The 18593-nt window shown below is 42.5% G+C and overlaps 2 protein-coding genes across 3 annotated transcripts; one reads left to right on the forward strand and one right to left on the reverse strand.

Moving 5' to 3' along the window:
* Window positions 1–1349: 1349 nt before the first annotated feature.
* Window positions 1350–5314, forward strand: tmtops3b (teleost multiple tissue opsin 3b). The gene is made up of 5 exons (XM_071894721.1): window positions 1350–1683; window positions 2510–2678; window positions 3496–3667; window positions 4029–4262; window positions 5105–5314. Exons 1-5 carry the CDS (start codon window positions 1350–1352, stop codon window positions 5312–5314), a joined length of 1119 nt encoding a protein of 372 aa, XP_071750822.1.
* A 1107-nt stretch (window positions 5315–6421) lies between these two features.
* Window positions 6422–15440, reverse strand: tpst1l (tyrosylprotein sulfotransferase 1, like). 2 transcript variants are annotated; one of them, XM_071894722.2, is made up of 7 exons: window positions 15218–15440; window positions 12636–12843; window positions 12050–12486; window positions 11346–11504; window positions 10439–10692; window positions 7846–8047; window positions 6422–7117 (listed from the first exon to the last, which is right to left on the reverse strand). In XM_071894722.2, exons 3-7 carry the CDS (start codon window positions 12455–12457, stop codon window positions 7082–7084), a joined length of 1059 nt encoding a protein of 352 aa, XP_071750823.2. In that variant the 5' UTR covers window positions 12458–12486; window positions 12636–12843; window positions 15218–15440; the 3' UTR covers window positions 6422–7081. The 2 variants fall into 2 exon arrangements, with proteins under 2 accessions (XP_071750823.2, XP_078142729.1); XM_078286603.1 differs by having other exon boundaries at window positions 12050–12843.
* Between the last annotated feature and the right edge of the window lie 3153 nt (window positions 15441–18593).

Raw genomic sequence — 18593 nt, forward strand, 5'->3', positions numbered from 1 at the left:
AGGCCTGTTTACTCAGATGTTAAGGGAAACTTGTGGAAACTGAGTGGGCATCCTCTCAGCCCGGCTTTTACCAGTCATTATTCATTAACAAATGAATACAGAGAGAAGAGCATCCTTCATTTCTTAGGGTAAATGATACCCTGCCAGTACCTCCAGCTCCCAACATTGCACAGTACCATCGCAGAGGTCTTGGCAGTCAGCTAGTTTTGATTCACTGAAGCATAATGCATGTTTAAACCCTGTGATCTCTGTGTTCAGCTGCCAGCTTTAGTGCAATCATTCAAAGTGCCACTTCTATTCAGTGATTAATGATGTCGCTTTCATTTTCAATTGTTACATTCAAGTTTGGATAAATGAAACTTTTAAAGATGTTGTTTTTTAACCCAAAACCTCCTGAATTAAATTAATTGTGAGTGAATTGGCTGTGATTGGCTATCGCTGTCAATCTTTTCTGTTTTGTTCAGTGTTTTTCTGTCGGTTCAGCCTCTGATCAGTTATTGTTATCAAGCTGTGTTATTTTTCTAAAGCGGGTTCTTGGCTCATCCTCTGAGTAGGTCACAGTATAGATTATTGATATATTGGCTCAGTTATCAGGTCCTCAATCTGGTCCAGAACAGAACAGGTCAGAACAGAATACAATAGAACAGAATAACTGTGTTTTCAGTGGGGAGCTTCAGAATAAAGGCATGTTTTAGATAAACGAGACATCATGGTATTCATCTATAACAGAATATCTTCTTCTTCTTCTTCTTCTTCTTCTTCTTCTTCATCTTCTTCTTCTTCTTCTTCTTCACAGGGTAAGCCATGTAGCTGATATTTAAATAAGCAAGGGAGTAGGCAGGCTTCCCTCCTAATGCCCAGTGGATGTGAGATAAGGATGAGAGTAGCTGTTGAGAGCAGCTCCAAGGTCTGTGTGAATGTGTGTGTGTGTGTGTGTGTATGTTTGGGGAGAGACTTAACCCTCCTACCCCCCTTCATCCACTCCTCCAGACCGTTTCTGTGCATTAAAAGGTCTTGCAGTCACGCATCTTGCCTGGATAAGCTAAATAAGAGTTTCTCTTTCAGACTTCCACTTGTTATCCGCCCCGTGGCTCTGATCTCCGGGTGGAAACTCCCCCAGTAAGTTGGCCTACAGCCAGGCGGTGGTGGCCTCCAGTATAACTAGAGCAACTGGGGAAGCAGAGGGAAATCTGGGCTCAGGGATGTTCATTTTCAACCCTGTATCCTCTTTTTCCCGAGAGAACGAATGTTTCTTTTACAACCTTGTAGTTAAAGTAGTGGAAATCAGAGCTTATAATTGTTTACTCACTCTGTAATTTAAGTTATTTTCCTGTGGTAACCAGGTTGCCATGGTGATACTCCTGCATAGCGACAACTTCAGCACCGCGGACAGCTCGGTGCCGGTCGCCGGCGGGCTGAGCCGGGCGGGTCACACCGCGGTGGCCGTCATCCTCGGCGTCATCCTCGTGCTCGGCTTCCTGGGTAATTTCCTCGTGCTCCTGGTGTTTTCGCGCTTCCCCGGGCTGCGGACCCCCATCAACCTCCTCCTCATCAACATCAGCGCCAGCGACATGCTCGTCTGCATCTTCGGGACTCCCTTCAGCTTCGCGGCCAGTGTGCACGGCAGATGGCTGACCGGCTCCCAAGGGTGTCGGTGGTACGGTTTCTCCAACGCGCTCTTCGGTGAGCGCGCTTTTCACTTTGTCTCTTCCTCACTGCAAGGAGAAATCATGATGATATTCCTACAATATTCCTATAGGGACTTAGCTATAGTGTGTCTGAGGTATTGAATAGTGAGTTTATAGTGACTTTACCGTACTTTATGATAATTTGTCTTCTATCGTATCACTACATTAGCGTGTTTGTGTTGCTCCTATTTCATCACTGTAATATTCCTATTTTTATTGTTTTATTATGTATTGTTTGTTTATTTGTCAGGGACAGTGCAGATCATTGTTAGCCTACAGGTTAAAAACATGAAACAGATGCACTGCATAGTAGGCTACTGGGTTTCTAACTAAAGCTAATTTGCAGCTCTTGTCCCTGGTTTGGCTTCATTCATTCATTGTTACAAAAAGCATTTAATAGTTACAAGAAACAAATAGTTGAGGAGTGAAATAATTGAAGATATCTTACTGTAGCAAGTGTGGCACGATAAGTCGGTATATACTCAATAATTGTACTATATAGCTGTATTTTATCTCCTGGTATCACTATAGGATTTTCTGTGGTTTAATTTCTTTGAGCTATAGTCTCTGCAAGTTTTAAAACTATGCCGTGATTTGTTTGTATAGTGTCCTTCTGAAATTTATTATAGCATTACTTTAGTAATCTATCTATGTTATTATTATAGCATTACAGTAAGTATAGTAATGCTATAATAATAGTTTCATCCCAAATATTTCAACAGTTTTTGTAGACTTTAGCTTAGTCACTGCTGTTGTGTAATTTATTATAATCTCTCTCTCTCTCTCTCTCTCTCTCTCTCTCTCTCTCTCTCTCACTCCAGGTATAGTGTCTCTGGTGTCTCTCTCCCTCCTGTCCTATGAGCGGTACTCCACGGTGCTCCGCAGCTCCCTGCCGGACTCCTCGGATTACTCCAAGGCCTGGCTGGCCATCGCCGGCTCCTGGCTCTACTCTCTGGCCTGGACGCTGCCGCCGCTGCTGGGCTGGAGCAGGTCTGTGATACTTCCATGGTCTGAACCCCTGAAAATCACTCATCAGGTAGTTAGGTTAATCATTCATTAATTCATTCATTCATTCAATTAATTTAATTGTATTTATTTATTTATTTTTTATTTCATTTTATTTTATTTTATTTTATTTTATTTATTTATTTTCCTTGTTTTTATTATTTTATCATAAATGTTATAATTATCTGCTTTTATGTAAAGCACTTTGTGTTGCATTTTATGCATGAATTGTGCTATATAAATAAAGTTTATTATTATTATTATTATTCATTCATTCACCAACTGGGGCATTACAGAGGCAAATAACCTTTATTTATAGGGCTCTTATTAAAGCAGTGTCACTAAGTATGTGTAGCAGTAAGTACAATATATTATTGTGATTTCATAATAATTACTGTAAAATAGTAACCGTAAATTATTGCAACTTCACAATCTATTACTGTAAAATAATGATGGTAAGTTATTGTGAGTTAGTGTAAATTTACTGCAATTAGTACCTAGTAATTTATTGTAGGATCGTAGGATTTACAGTATAAAAATAAAAACAATAAATAAATAAAAAAAATATAAAGGTGAACAAACCTGTTCCATAAGTAACAGGATACAGCAAAGAAAAATAGAATATAAACGAAAAGGGGGTTAACCTATTAAACATAAAGCAACTGACAATTACAGGACCAGAATTCATTCGGTAGAACTCAGAATGAAAAGCATGAAATATATGAAATGACGGCGTGTATGCAGGGTGTGTATGTGCAGAATAAGAGCAGCAGCCAACATGTTGTTGTGTGTTGCGGGGCAGCTACGGGCCGGAGGGTCCCGGCACCACCTGCTCCGTCCAGTGGCAGCAGCGCTCGGCCAGAGCTCGCTCCTACGTGGGCTGTCTGTTCGTCTTCTGCCTGCTGCTGCCGCTGCTGCTCATGCTGTTCTGCTACGGGAGGATCCTGCTGGCTGTACGGGGGGTGACGAGACAGGTGAGCACACACACACACACACCCTGACCTCTGACCCCTGACCTCTGACCCTAACTCCTCTGACCGTCAGAGCGGTTGTGTGTGTGTGTTTGTGTGCACATGTCCTTATACTGGCATGTGTGCCTGGATACGCACCCTGGTTACTATCACATAATACAGGAGTAAGCCTGAGTATAATAGGACATTGTTCATTGAATGTGTGTGTGTGTGTGTGTGTGTGTGTCTTTGTGTGTATGTGTGTGTGCCTGAATGAATCTGGATACACGTGACTATGTATGTGTCTGTGCCGATTTGTACCTGTGTGTGTGTGTGTGTGTGTGTGTGTGTGTGTGTGTGTGTGTGTGTGTGTCCCACTACTCAGGTCACCAGGATCAACCAGTCGTCGGCTGAGCGGAGGGAGGCCCGTGTCCTGCTGATGGTGGTCTCCATGGTAACGGGCTACCTGCTGTGCTGGCTGCCGTACGGTGTGGTGGCGATGCTCGCCTCCTTCGGACGGCCCGGCCTGGTGCCGCCCGCCGCCACTTTGATCCCCTCTCTGCTGGCAAAGTCCAGCACCGTCCTCAATCCCATCATTTATGTGCTGCTTAATAACCAGGTAACAGACAGAGCGGAAGAGGCCACAGTGAAGGTTAAACCCATTTTCCAGCGGACCGCCTCTCCTCTTTCTGAAAATTCCTGTGGATTTTTAGATGCAATTATCGGATAAATCATTTGACTTATTTCCAGGCCATTCGCTTTCACTTAACTCTCTCTCTCAAACAATAGTAATGTAATCCATGGAGGAGATGTGTGCATCTACAAAATATTTGCAATAGGACTCACCTAATAAAGCATTAAGAAAAAACAGGACTCTGAATGAAAAGTAATCCCTATCGAAATACATTTAAATGTTTTTGAATTAATGCACATATTCAGATGTGTCTACGATTTTAGGCGAAAATGTAAACATTAGAACACTGTATGTATAACTGTATCATCACAACAACATGTGACAAAAAATACTCTAGCTCGGCCAGTTTCACCCAAAACTCTCATCGCGATCTTTGCTTACACTTTTTTGTTCACCTCATTTCAAGCCTCTCAGTTGAGGAAGAGCTCTTCCGCCTGAAAGTAGTTCCTGAAATGGATTATAATCAGGTGCTGAGTAAGCAAGTTCTATTCTTTAACATGTAGACGCACAAATCAGTGAGACCGAATGATAATAAAAAGCTTGTGTCTTATCCACAATGAGAACCTTTTCAAAATTTAGAAAATATAGGTAAAATGAAATCCCTCTAGCTTCAGGTTACCACAAACAAAAACACAGGAACTGTTGATAATAGCAGAGCTGAAAAGACTTAATTCAGCTTCAAACCCACGTGTTCCAACAGTCGACAGCTAACCAGAAGTGTGAGTCTCTGCTTTAACTGCTGTTTCATATTTATTTGTTTCTCTCAGTTCTCCAGGTGTTTCCTGTTCATGATCAGGTGCAGCTCTGAAGCCCCGCCCACTCCCATCCTCCACACCCTGCCCAGCAGCAGGGGGGTGTGGCGTCACGCTCCCACTCCGCCCACAGAGGAACAAAACACTCCGCCAATGAAGTCCACATCCGGGGACCAGCAGGCGCAGCAGCCCGCGCTGGTGCTAGTGGCTCACTACGCTACATAGAGGTCAAAGGTCATCTTCTTGGTTATTGATCATTAAACAAGTGGCGATTCCACTCATTTATCCGAGATAGGGATATTCTGAAAAAAAAAAAAGCCTGAGAAAAACCGATGTGAGATTTCTTTTTACCCCATCTTGAATTTTGCTTGGTGATAAATCTTGTTGAAATCCAGCAGTGTGAACAGCTTAGTTCTGTAGTTTCATAATAGTCTTTCACAACAACTGTCAGAAGATGTTGTATTTATATGTTTACCCTCATTGTCTGAATACAGCTGCACTGTATCAAGGGGTGTGAAGGTCTCAGGAGACTGCAGCTCATTCAATTGTGACATTTTGAATCATTTGTAATCCAGTTTGTGGTGTCTGATCTTCAAACTGTTTATTTTAATGATGGTTTATTTGTTTTTAAACAAGAGTTGGCAGTCCACCCTTCTTCAGGGTTTATTTTTGTTGGATAGTGCAGTAAAGACAGACAGGAAAGATAGTGTGACTGTATGTAGCTTGTGATTAACTGCAATTCCATTGATCTTTGAAATGACTGAAGCTGAAGATTCAATAGAACTTTTGTAGGAACCAGAATACAGTCTATGGTAGGAACCAGGCAGCCCTTTTCAGATTTTTCTGTAAAATACTTCACTTACAGGGGGGCAGTCGGGTGGTTTGAGTTGCTTCTGCACACCACTAGAGGGCGCTGTGGCTAAGATGACTGTCAACAAACATGCACATACCACAGAGTGGCTCTGTTTGTTTTTATATTGAGATTAAATGTTTGAATGAAAAAAAAAAGATTTTCAGACACATTTTATTTGATCTGCTGTTCTCTGACATGTAAGCATCTATGGCGGCTTTGCAATGTTTTAAGAAAGACAAATGCATTTTCTAATGTCTGATATGGCAGTGATGCAAAAAAGCGATACAGGCTACCAAATATCTTAATGATTAAAAAAATGAATGAGCAATCGTTTGCAGAATTGACGCCTATTAAGTTAAGAGTGGATTTTTTTTAAATGTCTTATTTTAATGCCTAAAATACCTCTTTGCAGAATGTAACACATTCACAGTAACATACCTGGATGACCGGTGAACAAAATAGTTCAACTATGTAAGAAAGTGACATTTTGGCTCTTTTTATTCATATTCAACAATATCCAACAATTAAAAAGCCTCATCATAGAACAAACAACCTGAAATTCTTTAATGAATGGTCAACACCAAAATAATTTATTAAGAAAATAAAAATACTTCTTCAAAAATATACAGTCATTATGCTCTATGAACATTTACTTCACTCTCAGCAAGTGATTGATTTGTCTAAAACACATTCACATTTGTGGTGAATCGATAACAAATTACAGACATAATATCGAAATACTTTCAGGTACAAGTTGATAGAGAAAAAAACCAGCAACATCAAAATGCAACGTTATGCTGTTGGTCCATTGTGGAGGAAAGTGGGGCAAGTGTGAAGCGGGGAACTTTCCTGAGCAGGAGTCACATAGGAGCTGTTGAGATTCCCACAAAGTGCCCCCCCCCCCCCCCCCTCCCAAAACCACTCAGTGAGTCCGTATCTGCTGTACAGACTTAACACCACACAGAGGTATTACGAACGAGAACTGCGGTCAATGCAAAAACACATGTGGAACACTTCAAACCTTCCTTGTTAGGTGTATTTACAGCTGAACTGGAAGTCGGTGTTTAAGGTGCATCCGTATCGTGGAGCGACAAACTCTGGACGGCATCCAAACCAGCTGCTGGCACTTCCTCTTCCTCTTAGCTGGGGTGTGGAGTTTCTGTTGCTTTCAAACTCTGTGGAAAGGAAGGACACAATGCCGATGTCATTCGTGCTGATCATTGATTACTAGGAACATTATGAAAACACAGAGATTGATTTTGCATCAAGCATCACAGCTGCAATCTGCAATTGTCATATTGCGCCACCCTTTCACTGACTTTGGTGTGATGACATTTTCTCACTCTCAAACTGATTGACTGAGCTTTTGATACAAGGAATCACAGTATGTGACAGGTAAACTGTAAAATGTATTGTGCTTTGAAAGTCTTCATTGTATTGGTGCCGTGTGAACACTGAGGTAAAGGCATAAAAAAACTCTCTCGCTACTCTTGGAGAACAACTGAATGATTGATTTGAATGTCAGCGAATATATTTGACTATACATACAATCCTGTAAACCTGGCAGCCAATTGCAGCTGATTTTTTTTTTTCATTCCTTTGGTTCTTTTTTGATTCATGCAGCTTGGAGGAGCTGCAAGGTGGCGGCGGGTTTTTTCGTACTTTGAACACCAAACAGTAAAACAGGCAGGAATTTTCCACTGTGGGTCATGACAGTTGGGAAAAGTTTATTTTCCGCATTCAAATCAATCACTTAATCACTATGAATCTGTGCAAAAATAGCTAGAATTTGGACTTGGGGTGTCTTTGAGTGAGTATACATGTTACAGCACTCTTCTTCACACCCTTGTTAGTTTTCTTGTTAACGTCACACCCTGTTGCAGAGATCAGTGTGTTCTCTCACCTGTGAGTAGTTGAACAGAGACACGATGGGCTCCGGCCTGGTGTAGTCTGGAGGGTTGGCCTGCGGGTCGTAGCCCAGCCGGGCCAACATGGGCGCGATCTCAGCCATGTCATTCAGCACGTCAGGCGGAATGTGCCCCACCCACTTGGAAAGGGCGTCGGTGTTCACTGGCTTCATCACCTGGTCTGTCGAGCGCTCCACCCTGCGCAGGAAATCAACATGTAGCAAGTTCAGGTCGAGCTTGTGCGTCATACTGTACACTGTATGATTTATCACAAATAAGTACAAATTATTAGTCTGTGTGTGTGTGTGTGTGTGTGTGGTCTATATATACACACCTCACACCGAACCAGAAATCACACATATGGTGTTCATTTAAATGTTCTGAAGAGATTAGAAAGCATTTGTGTGCGACTCCAGATGACGCCAACCATTGCGTAACTGCAATATATTTAAAAAGGTGTTAATTCTCTGGCCTAATACCTGCAACTGCCTGCCAAGTTTGGGTTTTGCAGTATGTGGCGGCCAGATTCCCACCAAATCCCCTGAGCGTCTGCCCTACAAAGCAATGCTCTTTTTGAATCGCAACATAATGAAGAGAATTGGAGCAACGCAAATTAAAAAATCCAGTGAGAGAAGCCCGTGTCTGACTGCTAAGCTTTACTTGACCTTGAAAAGCTTGGCTGCCTTGGATGAGAACTCTGGCTGAACTCGGGCTTCCTGGTGGCTCAGTGGGATAAGGCAGACGACACGGACTTGTGCTGTGCATTACAATCTGACTCACAACCCATGCTGCGTATCATTCAGAGGAAAAAAACAACCTGAGATACTTTAACACTGGTAAAAAAAAAAAAACAGCTATTAGTGATGGACCTTGCATTTCTGGACCCATTTTGCTGTTTGGTGGTGTATTTTTCTTATTCCTCTGGATAAATGGCCAAATGTGGATGACATGATGTCACATCCAGATATTTACAGTGCAGCTACAATGCAGTTTAATAGGAGAAAATGTTCTATCTAAAACATCAAGAGTAAACGTCAGGCTTTGGTGTCAGTCCCTCAGAATCAAAGCGAAAAGGCTTCTTTCTAGACACACCATTTTGCACCGACGTTCAACAATCACACAGGGAGAAATGCATTGTAGAAGAGGCAGAGAGACCAATTTCTCTACTGAGAGTAGCCTCAATAGACCAGAATGCACTGCAGCTGCAAGACATGTTGTGTTTTAAGTCTCACTATATCGCTATGGCTATCGCTCTCTCCACCTACACATATAACCCACAGCTGAATGCAACAAGTTCACACCGGTTCTCTGCAGGTTGTCGAAGGGCATTCTGGGAAATGCAGGAAACCACTAACTGAAGTAGAAGAAGACGAGGCAGATCATATTCTTCTTGGGGAATTTCTACATTCATTTAGATGTAAGCAAAGCCTGGTTATACTGTGCAATAGCCTGTGAACATGTTTAATTGACTGACTGTTTTTAAAATGCAGTACATAAATGCAAGTGCAACAGTCAAGAGAGCTGGGTTGTGTGAATGTGTATTGTGCATTTCTGTGAGTGTGTGTGTGTGTGTATGAGGGAGAGAGAGAGAAAGAGAAATAGAGGAGAGAGAGAGAGAGAGAGAGAGAGAGAGCTGCCGTTGAGCCGGCTGCCAAATTACACCTCTTTATCCTGAAATACCTGCTCCACCCAGGCAGGAGGGTGGGAATGTACAGGAGGAATAATTACAGCCAAAAAAAAACACACAGGTTTATGTAAGTGTCTATTGTTTATATACAAAGTTCATATGGGAACTGAGCCTCCTTTTAAACACACACACTAGGGTTGGGCAACTGGATGAACACACTGGGGATCAGTGATGGACTGAATCGACTGCTGGTGCAAATTCCCATGCCGTTTTTTTCAGATTTACAGTACATTAACTTGATCTTTGGTCATTTTAAATGTAGACTAGTGCGCGACACTCAAAAGAGGAAACACACACATTCAAACATTACGGCCGAATTGATTTGAAATATATTTAAAGCCAGCACACAGAAGCTAGCCGAAACACACCCGCCATTTCCCAGAGCCATTTCTCAGGCTGCGCTGCTTGTGTCTTCTGCTTCTCCTTTTGAGTGTCTTGTGCTACTGCTTCCTATTGGGAACGTAGCATGACCTGATACTTGTATATTCATGAAAGGTACCAAGACAATTCTTCTTTGTGACAAAATATTTAAAAGCCTTTATTCACTGGCTAGTCCATTTTGGAAATCCAACACTTTTCAGCTGCCAAGCCTTCATCAGGGAGAAATACAATCACTGATGGGCCAATAGGCTTCTACAATTCTACAACAATTGTTCATCATGTTTTTTTCTTGACTGCGAGGTCCCATACTATAATTTAAGAAGTAAAAATGCCTGCATTCGAAAGCTCAGTGTGTGTGTGTGTGTGTGTATCTGTCTGTCCCCACCCTCCCTGGGCATGGACGAATACATTGGGAATCAGCCTACGTATTGTGATGACACTTGGTTGCCAGGAGATGGACAATGGACACTATCGCCCAATCCTAACACACACTCACACTCAAACACACTTCACATACTCACTTGGACAGAGACACGCCTCCAGCCTTTCCAATCAGCTCTTCGTGGTGCAGCACCGCCGAGTCCCACGGCAGCTCTAGGAAGTGAAGTAACTTCCTCATTTCCTCCTCTGGGTGCAGGACGAGCTGCTCGTAGCGCACCGGCAGACACCGGCCCTGCGCCGCCCCCTGGCACTGGCTGAACATCGTCTCCACCGCACCGCTCCACTTGGTCAGGCAGTCCCTGTAGCTGCTCAGGTCAAAGCCAGAGATGGTGACCTGTAAACAGAGGCAGGGAGAAGAAGACGGGGGGAAAAGAGAGGTAGAAGGATAGAGGATAGAAAGAGATAGAGAATGGAAAATTAATTTGGTCTAGACAGAGATGACTAGACTAGACAATATATTGCAATACAAAAATGTGGCAGTATGTATCGTGGGGCAGAAATATTTATCGCAATATTAGCTACAGTTTACTCTGCTGTAGTAATCACAAATGAGACGCTTGTCCATCACAATTTCACAAGCTCTCCATCCAAATTATATTATTTGCACTTTGTAATGACATTTTTAAATTGTTGTTTACATTCCAGCAAGTCAGTGCCATTGGTAGAAAGACCTGTGGATCAGAAACAAACATAAATCTGCACAGCACTAGTCATTTAACTTTCATTTATTACATTGTATCGTGGTTGTATCAAATCCTGAACCCCATATCGCGTATAAAATCGTATCTTGAGATAAGCATTTTGTCCCATCCCTTTATAGTACCAGTGCAACTTGGTTGGATTTGCATTATTTGTATGTAGTATAAATAAGATGCTTCACATCAAGCAACCAAGAAATGACAATCTGACCAAGCGGGTGTTGGAAACATGAACTTTTGTTGAAGTTTGTCGGACCGCGACCCTGATGAGGAGGGAACCTCCACACACCTTGCGTGATATCATGGAGTGGACGGTCGCTCGGCCGTCTCGCAGCATGAGCACGAACTTGGCCTTGGGGAAGATGCGTGCCAGATACGACAGGGACTTCAGGGCGAACGGGTCCTTGTTACAGAGACGAGGTGCGGGCTCCCCGTGGCCGACTATCACCTGGAACACACACATGAGAAGACAGAACATTTAAAGCAAAATAGCCCAGGCTGTTATAATAACAACTATGAATGCGTAATATTCAGAATACTCAAATTTTACGCTTTTGAGTTGCCACACGTAAAAATCATATCCGGTTTACAATAACCGATATGAGCTCTTATTCCCTTTATGAGAAACATGAATAAGATACCTAAGATAGACTAATATTACCTGAGATAGAGACATTTAAACAAATAATCTTGTTTACTATTGATTTTTGTGGTCTACTCTATGTAGATTCTGTTTCAATCATGCAATATAGTAAAATATACTGCTGATAGGGTAATAATCACAATTGGGGTATAAAGATGCATATCAATAGCATGTTTTGCATAAAATCTTAACCTACATATATGCGATAATCCGGAATACTGTGTGCATGTATACGCACCACATGAGGACTAACCACAGGATTATTACACACTAGCTATCGATTACCTCTCCAGCCAAATGTTCGATTCTACAATCAACACAGCAGATTACACACTGACCAGCCAGCTCACCTCTAGCAGGAACGCTCGTACGGCGGAGTCCAGCACCTGGTCGGTGACGCCAGCCTCGTCCAATCGTATCCTCTCCTTGACCGAGCGGCTCCAGGTGGCGCGCATGGCCAGGAGGCGGGGAATCACTCGGGTCTCTTCCCCGCACCGCACGGCATTGTGGGCATCCAGCATGGCGCGCATCAGCGTGGTGCCGCTCCGAGGGAAGCCGCCGATGAATATAAGGGGCGTGTCTTCGGGAAAGTAGGTGGGCATGGATAGGCTCTGATTGGCCCAGGCCATGTTGAGCTCCACCCATCTGTGTCGATGGCTTTTGGGAGGGCATTCGATCCCGCTCATGCCCAGGTAAAGGAGAGAGGCGGAGCAGAGGAGGACGCAGCCCAGCAGCAGGCTCGCCCTGATGTTCCTCATGGTCGTATCAGACTGGAGTGTAAGGAGGTCTGGGGTTTGGGTGAATATGGGGGTTCGATTCAGGTGAACATAAACAATATTCAGGGGCTCCTGGGGAGTTGAACGGCTGGAATCAGATGTGAATGCAGCTACTTTTTAAATTTAAAGGAGGGTCAATTACGAACAAATTCGTATCTACCCCGACAGCCTGGCAGATGAGGGTCAGTGGGGGAAAGAAGGCCTGCGGGAGGCTGGGACAGCAGGGTGTGCGCTCGATATTCAGGTGTGGGACAGAGACGGGCCTGGGGAGACTCCTCGCTCCTCTGCAGCTCCTCAGCCCTGGTGTCTGACAGCAGGATCCAGGCCTGCTACAGTCCACAGCTGGCCACGTCTCTCACCCATCGTACCTGCAAAACACATCAGAAGAATACCTCATATACCTCGACATACCTCAGAGGAAACTGCACCGCAAACCATTTGTATTACTGATGGCCAAATACAGTATATGCTAGAAGGCAGAATTATAAATCATAGTGCAGTATGAGAGCATTACAACCCAAGCGTGCAACAATTAAGAATATAAGAATAGCATTTTATGTCATATTTTATCACAATAAATGATTATCTATAGTGACTTCAACCATTATCCACTGCCCTTGCATGAGTGAGATGTTACCAGCAAGCAGAATATGTTGAAGGGCCTTTGTATCATTTGTCCTCATCCTGACCATAACACTTGCACGCACGTTAAAATGGGTTGAAATCCATCCAGTTGTCGTTCTCAAACACTCATCAGCTATTTTGTATCCTTCATTTGGGGAGCCACAAACTGCTAGGCCATATCAAAGTTCACTGCGGCATGCAACTCAGACACGCTCTCAGGCACTGTGTCCAAAGCCACTAATTACTGCTTCCTCGTGTTTTCATTTTCGGTGACAGCTTCTGCCACACTGAAACGCAGAGCAATTTGTTTTAAGATCATATTACAATTGACCAAGCCATCTCGCAACTTCCCAGTTTCTCTTCTGCAAAATGCACACAAGCTGTGTCATCAACATAAGTCAGTCTGCATTTCTCCTTGGCTGCACACTACTAGCAGTATTCACACAAGCTTAATGATAAGTATTGGAATCATTTGAATATTGTCTCAATATCATTATAATGATATAACTAATGTTTCTGAATATTGACATCACTCTACAGTGTTTGTATTACCTTCAAAGCTACAGTCCGCCACAGTACAACCTCAGACATCACGGAGAATCACCTCAAACAGAGGCTTTGCTTCATACAAAGACTAAAGTATTCCCCTTTTCTGGTTTCTTGCCTGTTCAGAGAAAATGGGAAGGCTGTTGGGCATCTGGATGACACGTGTGTGGAGAGAGAAAAGAGGGAACCACCCCTCTGTCTGCGCTGGAGTAGCCTGCTTGTAAAAGTTCTGTCTGATGATAAAAGTAGAAAGCGGAACAGATGGAATCGAGGACACCACGAACTGGCTGGGATACTGAGGTACTGCCTGAAGCCAGACTAAATCTAGCAGTAACCAGCAGCTATAAGGAGCACTTTCACGCAGACATTAAACCACTTTTCTGTGCCACTTTTTTTTTTTTTGGCCACGGAATTTGCTGAGAAATAGGCCAGGGTTTTAATATGTGCCTTCCTGCTTATTTCTCAACAGATTTGAGCAGCATCTGCAAAGACTAATGGTGAATGCTTACTCTGATAAAACTAGGGATTGACCTTGAAAAGGCCACAGCATTAGTTGATCGGTGATAAGCCAGCAAATAAGTCTATGATGAGTGGAAAACACCAAGATATGGCCATAGCAATACAACTGCAGCATATAGTTAAGCTGGTTGGCAATCACTGGTGTGGAGTGTGAAGCCGAAGCAGCTAGCTGACGGGCGGGTTGTCAGGAAAGCCAGAACCATACTGGAGCTTAACATTCATCCACTTTATGGGGAATTACCCTGGCATTACATTGCTAAAGTGTGGTTATTTTTATAGGATAGTCAGGAGTCCATTGTTAGTGCTGTTTAATTTAATGCTGTCCCATGGATTTAGACTTTAATTTATGACTCTTGTGTCTCGTCTTGTGTTAGGTTTTTACATGCTATGTTTGTGTACTTTTGTTGTTTGAAACATAGAAACATGTTTATATGTTTTTACGCTTATTCCTGTGTACTTAATTTCCCCACACACAGGGACAATAAATCTGAACTGAACTGAACTAAACTGAATTGCCTACATGTAGAATAACAGTTGCTTGACGAGGACTGTAATTGCTGCCTGAGGTAGGATGTGGTGGCCCAGGTGCATATTGGTGAAAATATCATAAATAGGCCATGGCTTGTACCATACTCACATACAAGAGGACAAATAGTGTGTTTTCAGTGAGAGAGTGTGTGTGTGTGTGTGTGTGTGTGTGTGTGTGTGTGTGTGTAAGAAACAGGATTATTGCTCGGCTCTAAAGCGCAGGCCCAGCAGCTCGTGTAATAGCATGAACATCTGGCCTGGATGAGGGACAAAGCTAGCCAGCAGCCTGTCTGCAAGAATGCACCCGAGGCAGAGGCACCCACCAGGTGAATGACCTGCTATCGATCAACAAACACACACAGCGGCTGACCAGCGACCACATCCACCACACTGAAAACGACAAACAGCTTGTCAATGCGTTATTTAACCAGTTCTAGCTAGCAATCAGCCACCCGCAGCTTGCTGAATGTAACACGTATCGCAATAGCAGATCCGTAACGGTCACAATGTATGATGATCACTCACCAACGTCTGGAAACAGCCGAAATCCGAGGAAAAAACAGATAACCCAGATCCAAAAGGTTGACTCCAGCAGCTGCCCGATCAAAACAGACACCTCGGTGTTTCCTCTCATGTGAAGAATGTACCGGCGGAGATCACAATGATGATTTCTACGTGATTTGACGTTTTAAAAAACACATAATTACACAACACTTCGGTGCTGGCCGCCGATGCAAAGTTCCACCGTGTGAAGTCGAGCCGTATCTGTCGTGTAGAATGTGAACGCGGCGGAGGGAGACAAAGCTGGACGCTGATTGGTCGGTGGTCAGGTCTGAATTCCAAACCACATCTGCATTGGCGATTTCTATTGGCGGGCGGTAGTCACCCTCAAAGCTAAAATTACTTGTTCTTATCGATTCGTATGCTCTCACTAGACCCACAGGGGAAATTAATAACAATCGGGGATTTAGTGGAGGGTAAACATGCCCAAACTAATTTTACCCACCTTATACAAAATAGAGTTTGCCAACCTTTTTCTCTGAGAGAGAACCTTTTTAGGTTTAGGACATAGATCTTTATGAGGTTCATTTATAGATTATAGTAAATACTGTTAACCTGGTTTAAATTATGAGGATATGCTCTTTTAGGGATATATATATAAAATAAAATTAAAAATAAAAAAATCAATGCTTTTCTGAAAATATTATTGATTTTTGTTTAAACTGGTTTGTCTTTTGCTGATCATTGACTTGAGGTCATAGTTTACCCACCTTTTTATTTACTACTACATCACTGACCACTATAGGCCTACTTACAAAGTCATAATAACAACCTATTTTTGTAAAACAGGCTGGATGTGTTCTGCCAGGTCAAGACAATACATCTCCTCTGGGGTGTGAATGGGAGAACACACCATAGTTGATAAAATAGGCTATATAGTCTATCCAAAGGTCTACTGTGTTACAGTAGGCTTATATAATATAGGCTATTACTCTACTGTATTTTATTTCACACCAGTTCTTCTCTCTCTCACACACAAATACACACATATCCTCCTCTTGCTTTGATTCTAGTAAGATTGAGGACAGTATTTGGCTGCTGATGAAATGACATAAAATGTGTTTATGTAATTCCATATCTATATGTGTGGGTGGTGTGTGTATTAATGTGTGGATGGTTGGTCAGTCAGTGGTTTCTATGGCATCATATTCTATCATTTCTGTAATTTTCAGTTGGGGAGTTGCAGGGCGTTTGAGTTTTTATGAGTTTTGTGTGATGGTGTGTCCATCATCTGTTCACATACTGCAAACTCAGCTGATAGCCTGGGTTCACCTGGGGCTCCTGGAGGTACAGGTACAAAATCAGTGTCCACTGTTTGATAAAATACTTCATTAGGATGTGAACATGTCAAAAGGAAAATAACGCTTCACATCAGTTAAACAGTCGCATTCAGCATGACTTAAAGTGTGCTGTTCTGTTCTCTTCTGAAGAGGAGAGGGGGTGTTTGTTGGGCAGGCAGACAGTAAGAATAGGAAACTGGTGAGAAACTAACAGGAAACCAAATGCAGAAAGGTGCGTGAGTCTAACCAGCACATCCTTCCTCCTCCACTTCACAACATCCTAACACTGAAACTTTGAGTTGATCCTGTGAATCATCTGCAGCCTATAAAAGATGAGGCTGCAGTGTGTATTTGTCATTAGTTCTGTATCCTGTGTAAGACCTGAGTGGTCATACAGGCCTGACCACTGTGAAAAATGGTTTATGTTGAATTAAATTTAATGGATGCGATGATATTTCAAGCTGTTTGTCAGGATTTAGCCTGAATCCAAAGAAGCTAATTACTATTAACTACCAATAATGTAAAGTCTATTTACCAGATGAAAACCAACAGCAAATGGAATGACCATTGTGTATTCTTTTTTCAAGTATTTCTAATTCTAGGTTTGTGAGCAGATGTTGAACTTTTATCGGTATCGTTACGTCCTTTCTACCTGCCCTGCAAGTTTCCACAACTTTTCATAACCACAGTGTACATCCTCCCGAAGGCAAATGCCGCCTCTGCCTCTAGCACTATCTTCGATGTAGTGCAAAAACTGCAGTCGATTTCACCTGATGCACCAAACTTCATATTGGGTGATTTTAACCATGTCTCCCTTAAAAAGACACTTACAGACTTTTACCAATATGTCTCCTGTCCAACCGGGTGGGATAAGACATTAGATCTTTGTTATGGGTCAGTAAAGGACGCTTATAAATCACTCCCACTACCCCTACACTGGGCTCTGCGGATCATAACTGTGTGCATTTACTGCCCATATATAAAACGGTTTTAAAGAGAGAGAAAGCACAGACAAAGGACATAAAGGACTGGACAGAAGAGGCTGTGCTCTGCCTGCAGGAATGTTATGACTGCACTGACTGGGACATGTTTAAACAGTCTTGTGGTGATGATTTGGACAAACTTGTTGATGTATCATGCTCATATGCTGCCTTTTGTAGGGACATGATCATTCCTTGTAAGCAAGTTAAAATTTACCCTAACAACAAACCATGGGTGACCAAATCCGGTAAGTCCAGCATACAGAAAAAGAAACTCGTTTTTAAACAGGGAGTAGCCTCTGATCTGCATATAGCTACCAAGGAACTGAAAATAGAAATTTTAAAAGCAAAACAGAATTATAAATCTGAACTAGAGAACAAGATGGCTGCAAATAACCTTGGCTCAGCCTGGTCTAGCATGAAAACTATAGCAGGCCTCCGGAATTCAAAGAACAGCAGTCAGGTCACCCTGGATGGCTTCAATTCAGATACTGAGTTTACTAATGCTCTTAATTGTTTTTATAATCGTTTTGATACCTTTGATTTTAGTAATGAAATTCAGGAACTGAGTTACAAACTTGAAGATAATCATCAGCACTTTGACATAGACCAAAAGGATGTGGAACAGGCCTTCCTCTCAGTAAGAGTTAATAAGAGTCATGGACCTGATAACATCTGTGGTCGTTTACTTAAATCTTGTGCAAAAGAACTGAGTCCTGTATTCCACTACATTTTTAATAAGTCTTTACAGGAACAGCATGTACCTAAGGTCTGGAAGGATGCTGTGGTAGTCCCTGTTCCCAAATCCAGTTGCCCCAAAACTAATGATTTCAGACCGGTTGCTCTCACATCAATTTGAATGAAAACCTTCGAAAAACTGGTAAAGTCAGAAATCTTAAGGAAAACTGAGCATGCACTTGATCCCATGCAGTTTGCTTATAGGCCACACAGAGGAGTAGAGGATGCCACAGTCACTTTGCTTAACTTACTTGTTAAATACTTGGAGGGAAATGGGTCTCATGCTAGACTTCTATTTGTTGATTTTTCCTCTGCTTTTAACACAATTCAACCCCATATTTT

The sequence above is a fragment of the Centroberyx gerrardi genome, chromosome 11 (assembly GCF_048128805.1).
Source record: "Centroberyx gerrardi isolate f3 chromosome 11, fCenGer3.hap1.cur.20231027, whole genome shotgun sequence".
In the NCBI taxonomy this organism is placed as follows: domain Eukaryota; kingdom Metazoa; phylum Chordata; class Actinopteri; order Beryciformes; family Berycidae; genus Centroberyx; species Centroberyx gerrardi.